Genomic DNA, 7,468 nt, shown 5'->3' with positions numbered 1-7,468 from the left:
CTACAATTATCAAGATCTGCCACAGATGATGACACTCCAAATTTGGTACCTAATCCAAATGAGGATGAAGATATGGACATATGAGTTTTTTGTTGAAGGTTCATGTTATGTGTTTCATTATAGGGTTGTGTCATGTGTTTTTATAGGGTTGTGTCACAATTAACTTTTTGTATGGTGTGTTGTGTATGGTTTACAGCCCCAAATCAATTTTTTTTTTAATGTTGTTGTTGCTAAAGACTTATTATTTGCAATTCAGTTTCTTAATGCTTAAATATTATGAACTTTTTCTAGTACATATTGTGTAGTGGATGATTTTTAAATACGTAAATGCATGCTACCATGTTATATTTGGGACAAAATGATTAGGTCAAATGTCGCGCACAAAGAGATTTACAGCAAGAAAAAGTTCAACAACATCATCTACTCCTCCAATCCTAGAAACTCAAAATGTGCAGTCCAATGTTGCCATACAAAATGTAGGCCAAGAAGATCAAGTTCATTCTCCATCCCAAGAACCAGCTGATGTACCACTTGAAGTACAACGGGTTAAGAGAGCATGCAACAAATACTGAGTTATTGAAGTTATAGGTATACCATTTAATATCTATATTGAGTTTTAATTTTTTTATGTATGCATGTGTCATTATTTTTATACTAACAAAAAACACTAAATATTATGTTATAGATGATAGAGGAAGGAAATCCGAGGAAAGATTGAGGATCAAGGATGTTTTGGTACTGCCGGAACACAAGAAGGTTTTGGTACAATGGTCTGAAGATGGTCAACCTGTTGGGGATGGTTCTTCACTTTTGAATGGCTTTTTGGGACATCTTGCATGTAACACTAATCTATTCCCCATAAGTTATCCGAGGTGCCTGATGTACTTCCCTGCTATAAGATTGATGTTTGGGAAAACACAACTAAGGTATATATGTTCTTTTAATTTACTTCAGTGACCTTAAGTTATTATGAATTGTTTCTGAATATTTTTCACATTGCAGAAAAAGTTTTACCTTTGCACTGATGACGAGCACGACTATTGTATGGGAAATATAGGTAAAAAGTGGAAGGATAATAGGCACAGGTTGTGTGTTGATTTTATTGACAAAAACAAAACTTTTGAGGAAAACCTAGAAAATTATCCAGACGGTACGACTAGAGAGCAGTGGGCTGGTTTTTTGACTTATAAGACAAGTGAGAAAGCACAGGTAATGAGATAAGCATGCATATATTTTCTTAATGTGGTTTACTTGACTACCTGTAATTATGTTTTGTGGGACAATACAGAAATATAGTGAGATTAATACAAGAAATCGATCAAAACAGACTATAATGCATACACTTGGTGCTAAATCTATTGCAAAGATAAAACACGAATTGGTATTTCCGTAAATATTGTCATTGCTTTAGGAAAAAAACTTGGACTCAAAATTAGTAGGGGGGAGATGTATACCATTGGGCATAAGAAAAAAGATGGCAGCTTTGTTAGTGAGGAAGCTAGATCAAAGAATGTAAGTATGTTCTTTGTGAATAAGGAAGCTATACATCCCTGTTGAATTAATATTTAATTTTGTTTTGTAGGACGAATTACTAGAAGAAATTCAAGATGTATCTTATGAAGATGAAGCCTTTGAACTTGTGTTTGGGAAGGAGCACTCAGGTCGCGTTAGAGGAATGGGGTTTGGGGTGGTTGCATCTTAAATGCGTAAGCGCAAAGCCTGTGCAGAATCATCTTCTAACAGTGGTCCTAGTCAAGCTGAGTATAATTCCCTTAAAGAAGAGCATAATTCCCTTAAAGAAGAGCTTGGCACTTTAAAAGGACAGATGGCTGCAATTATACAGCATATGGGTGGTACACTACCCCCTAATTTGGTATGTGTGTATATATATTTTTCCTTGAGTGGCATTTGAATTTTGAATAAAAAAAAAGTGTCAGGTGCATTTGTTTGATTTGATTTAGCCTGCTGTTTATGATTTTGCCTTTGGGTTATTGGTAAATTCAGTAAATTACAAGTGTAAGGTGCAATTGTTTGATAAGGAAGTAATTGCCCTGCTGTTTATGATTTTGCCTTTAGATTATTGCTAAATTCAGTAAATGTGATACGGATCTTTTTGGATTGGGTTTATTTAAATCATCAATTAGCTTGGTTTGATTTTCTGGTCGAGTGTAAGGTGCATTTGTTTAGGTTGCATAATACTGAATTTTGTACTTCAATTTTGAACTTGTGCTGTAATTATTGTGATAGGTAATTAGGATTTTTAGTCTCAGGAGCTCACCTGCTCTGTTATTGTGCCCACATTTATTTGTGCTATTTGGTTTCAGAGAGTGATGTTGATAGTACCACCTATTGATGACACTATTGAAGGTTGAATAGTGTCTAGAATAGTGCCTACAACCGCATCTGATTAGAATTCCTAAATCAGTGATTTTCTGGTCAAGTGATGTTGATGGCACTATTGAAGGTTAAATAGTGCCTAGAATGTGACATTCGTATTAATTTGGTTCATGCCTGTAATGAATTCATTTCTATGAAGATTATCATTATTGTTTGTTTTTTTTTCAAATGTAACAGGATGCAGATATAGGCTCCCCAGGAATAAGAAGATCATCTAATGCGAGTCATAATCCCGCAAGCGGTTCATCACCTATTGTTCCACCACAACCTTGAATATTTTATGTTGTCATTCATTTTGGATTTTGCTTTATGTTGTCATAATTATGGAGTTTAAGGTTTGAGAGATTGTAATGAATAATTATAATGTCTGAGGGGCTCTCTATCAGGCTGTTTTGAGGATTATCCTTCGCTATCTATTTTAGCTCTTGGAGACTTTTTCTCTTTTCGATTTTTGTAGACTGGAAGCATAACTCACCTTGTGGTGAGGGGTGTGTCTAAATATTATACTATGTTAAATATTTTGTTTTATAATTTCTCTTATTAGCTGATCAATATGCTATTTTTTATTCTTGTGATGAAATTATACCCTATTGTGCTTTTAATTAATTCTGGAAGAGTGTATGGATATGAATTCCTAAATGCAACAATTTAATTATTAAATCATTACATAAAAATTAAATAAATACAAAATGTATTTTGGAGGCTAACAAATAGCTTTATTATTAGTCAAATTGAAATGAATATTTATAAAAAAAATAAATATTTAAATAAATATTGTTATTAAAAAAATATTGCAATTAGTATTTTTTTTTTTTGGTAACATTGCAATTAGTATTTAAACAAATAAAAAATTGAAATAAATGCTGTTTATTAAAAAAATTAAATAAATATATTTATATTTTATAAATCACATATCGCCTCAGAATGGCATTTGAAGGCGGTTGATTCAATTTCTTAGCACACACACAAAAACCGCCTCAGTATGACATTATGAGGCCGAATAGAAAACTGCTACAAATAGCGCCTACAAATGTTACCTAGAGGCGGTTTGTACAACCGACCGAGATTAAAATTTTAAGGCGGCTACCTAATCGCCAAAGACTGAAATTTATACGCACTTATCTAAACTGCCTAAAATTGGTATTTCTAAGCGGTTTACAAAACCGCCTCTGATTGTATGCTTTAGGTGGGTATATAAACCGCTGGAAAGTATCTTTTGGAGTCGTTTAAAAAAACCGACAGATAATGTACAACACAGGCGGTTAGAAAAACCGCTGCGAAGTATGCTGTTCAGGCGGGTGACTAAACCGCGTCATATTATAGTTTAGAGGCAGATATTCCAGCGGTTGTTTTAAACCGCTTCAGATTGTCTCGCGACAGAGTTAAAGGCGGCGGTCTACAGACCGCGTTAAAGCTTCTATTGGAGGCGGTTTGAACCGCCTAAAAAAGTAAAAACAACCGCCTGGAATTGACCCTTTTTTTGTAGTGAATAATAATTAAGAATAGCTCCTTCTACGTAAATTTCCATGCTGCATGAGATACAATAAAATCATATTAGTAATATAATTAGAAAAGAAGAAAAGTCAAGAAAGTGATTTCAAAGAGCAAGAATTTTTTTATTATCAATCACGTCTTAAAAAAATGGGTGAAATAATCATAATTTCTCTTGTTGACATAATGTTGAAAAAATAAGTTCACAAACCCACAACCCACATCGAAACCAGTAAATTGTGCTAAAGATAACCATAATCATTATTTTCCAATATAAATATCCAAACTGTTATTTCAGAAGCCGAAAAAAAGAATATCACGAGAATCAAAAACCTGCTTGAATATTGAACTCTCTAAGCTACTGTAACCATCAACTGAGAAGCAAAATTCAATGCCATTTACTGAGACAAATTAAGGTTGAATCAGTGACTGAAGAATGTTCAAGTTTCGGATCCAAAACTAAGCGGATAACAAATGACACTGCTTGGATCCGAATCCGAATGTGAAACACGTAAAGGTTGGAAGAAGAATCAAATCAAGTAGCTATAGTTCTGGGAATTCGAAACCCTAGAAAGAGGAGAAAGAGAATAAAACCCTAGAGAGAGGCTCGAAGAGAAGAGTTCCAAGGCATGAATCAAATCCACTTCTTCTTCCTCGTCGTCCTCTTTCTTCTCTTCAGCTTTCACTTCTCCATCTCGCATTGCTTTCTACTTCGGCATTCTTCTCCGTATCTCCGAGATATAAAAATTTGTTCATATCATAAAAATATGGGAGTTGCTACATTTTTATTTGTTTTTTATTATTATTTCTTATTATATCCGTACATTCTTTAAATGTGAGATTAGTATATTCGAGCACAAAATAATACGATTATGTATTTTTATAAGTGGACCTTTTCATAGTTCAAACATTTTCCCTCCTTCAAGATTGCAGTACCACTACTTTTTGGTTGGAGATATTTCGATCGATTTATCATTTCGCGACTAGTTCGATTCGGGACGTGTGTCCTGAGATTAAGACTTTAAATACTTCCGAAAAATGATACTGAAGAGGATGAAACACATGATTTCACTTCACCTGCTCAGTTCCCTGACGCCAACTCAGCTACCACTACATGCCAATTTGTTTAGGAATCTTAACTTGTGTGTTTGTGTGTGAATGTGAGATTAATATTTTCAAGCATAAAATGGTGTGTGTAAAATGCCAATTAGTTGTACACAAAGTGTGGGTGAGAGTTAAGTTTACATCAATTTTGTTAAGGGAAGCGAACCCTTAAACGATCTCTCAGTTAACATAACAGAGAAAACAGAGAGAAGAACAAGGAAAAGGAACGAAAACAAACTTGTATATTTCTCAATGAATTGTATCAGTTACAATAGTTGTCCTTTTATTACAAAGACAGCAAACTATGAATGTCCTAACCCCTGCCATGTCACATTTACAATAGCTATATCAGTGACTACAATATTGTAGATACAAGGTATGTTTTGATGATAACAAAGTGGCAACAACAAAAAAAGAAGAGCTTTGATCAAGAGCAAAGAGCATCAACCAATGTGGATATTGAAGATGTATGATGTAGCCACACAAGAAGAGTGATGTCATATCAAAGTGGCAAGATCATTGGATAAAGAGCAACAAGGAATAATTAGAAAAACTTTGAATATTGAAGAATCAAAGTGATGATATGGCTGCCACGATGATACTATTGATGATTCCACGTCAGCATAGTTTTGATGATAACAAACAAGTCAAATAAGATGGCTTGAAGGTGAAGCAACATCCAAAAGAAATCAAATCAAGAAACATGCAAGCCAAGCATCAAGTCAAGTCCAAGATCTCAATGGTATATTTATCTAGGACTTAGGAAAATGTGTAAAGGTGTATAGTATTATAGCATTGCATAAGCTCAAGTCATACACATCATCAAATGCATAAATGAATCTTGAACTAACAAGTCAAAAATGCATCTAAAGGTTTTTCAAATGACTTAAGCAAAAAAAAAAAGGAATCATGGCATTATAACAGTTACATATTCATGGCCTTATACATCCGTTAAGAAAAGTCAAATCAAGTGGTTTAAATCGTTCATAATTGGTTTGGAAAGAGTACTTACATAAAATATACTTTTCTAGTTAATTTCCATAACCAATCATGTGCTTTACAAGTCATAAAAACCATATTGAAAGAAAGGAATTTTCGAAAATGTGTTAAAAGGTCACTGCCATGAAATATCCGGATATCTGACCAAGAATATCCGGATATCAATCTTCGGATATCTGATTCTGAATATCCGGATATCACATATCCGGATACGTGCGCGATGAATATCCGGATATCTACTGTTTAAACGGCTATAATCACATATCCGGATATGTGTTCGATAAATATCCGGATATCTACTGTTTTAAACGGCTATAAACGGCTAGTTTTCGAATTGGGTGCCTATATAAACCCCCCTAACATCTCAAATACACACAATTCGGTCATTGATCATTTACCAAGTCTTTATCACTCATTCTAGCTTGCTTTTGCTCACATATCACTCATTTTGATCATTGCATAGACTTGAGCTTATCTTTTTTGTTAGGCTATACACCTACTAGTTCTTCAATTTGTAATATCTGTACTTTGAGAGTACATATCCAGTCTTTATCACCTTCATCTTACTTCTTGAATCAAAAGGGGAGTGAACCCTTGTGTTGGTCTGCCAAGAGACAGAAGTCTTGGAAAGGGGAATGAACCCTTGTTAGTCTGCCAAGAGACAGAAGTCTTGGAAAGGGGAGTGAACCCTTGTTAGTCTACCAAGAGACAGAAGTCTTGGGAATTTGCAAAGGTTTGTCAAGCACCCGTGAAGCTTGACCGTTAGTGAAAGATTTGATCGAGCGACTTCAGTCTGGACGTAGGTCACAGTGGTAGTAACCGAACCAGGATATATCAAGTTTGCAAATCTCTCTATCCCTTATCTCTTGCATAAGCATTGATTAATTATTTGAGCATATTTAAATTCATATCTCATCAAATATTTACCTGATCTATTTTTCTGTTATTTAGTCACTACACGCTGTAAATTATTTAAATTAAATAAATTAGCTTTTCATATGTCAAAATGTACTTGAAATGATTATTTAGAAACTAGAAGGGGGCTTTTGCGAAAACTTTTGTAATACTCAATTCACCCCCCCTCTTGAGTATGGAAGTCACATTTCTAACAAGTGGTATCAGAGCTCAGTGCTCTATTAGAGGTTTAACCACCTAGAGTTAAAGATCCTTGTTGGGGCTTCCAATATAATTTTTTTTTAAAAAAAAATGGAAGTCTTTGAATGTGATAAACCACCATTCTTTGATGGTGAGGATTTTGAATATTGGGTGAAAAGAATGGAAGTTTTTATTCAATCAATTCATCTTTACATGTGGCATGTTGTAGATGAAGGTTTTTCATTGAAAATAGAAGAATGCATGAATGCTTTCAATAAAAGATGTTTTGTCTTCAATCTTAAGGCTATGCAAATGCTTAGAAAAAGTGTATATGATGATGCATATACTAAGATTAAACATTGCATAAATGCTAAAGATACAT

The 7,468-nt window shown here is 34.1% G+C and overlaps 1 protein-coding gene across 1 annotated transcript; it reads left to right on the top strand.

Moving 5' to 3' along the window:
- The first annotated feature begins 371 nt into the window (after nucleotides 1-371).
- Nucleotides 372-1,702, top strand: LOC133309262 (uncharacterized). The gene is made up of 4 exons (XM_061510017.1): nucleotides 372-558; nucleotides 686-834; nucleotides 1,003-1,209; nucleotides 1,583-1,702. The coding sequence occupies exons 1-4, from the start codon at nucleotides 372-374 to the stop codon at nucleotides 1,700-1,702; spliced, it is 663 nt and encodes a 220-aa protein (XP_061366001.1).
- The last annotated feature ends 5,766 nt before the right edge of the window (nucleotides 1,703-7,468 follow it).

Source organism: Gastrolobium bilobum, unplaced genomic scaffold (assembly GCF_033153095.1).
Source record: "Gastrolobium bilobum isolate Gb01-03AN ecotype WA unplaced genomic scaffold, APGP_CSIRO_Gbil_v1 utg7600, whole genome shotgun sequence".
Lineage (NCBI taxonomy): Eukaryota > Viridiplantae > Streptophyta > Magnoliopsida > Fabales > Fabaceae > Gastrolobium > Gastrolobium bilobum.
This window is presented reverse-complemented; position numbering and strand designations above follow the sequence as displayed.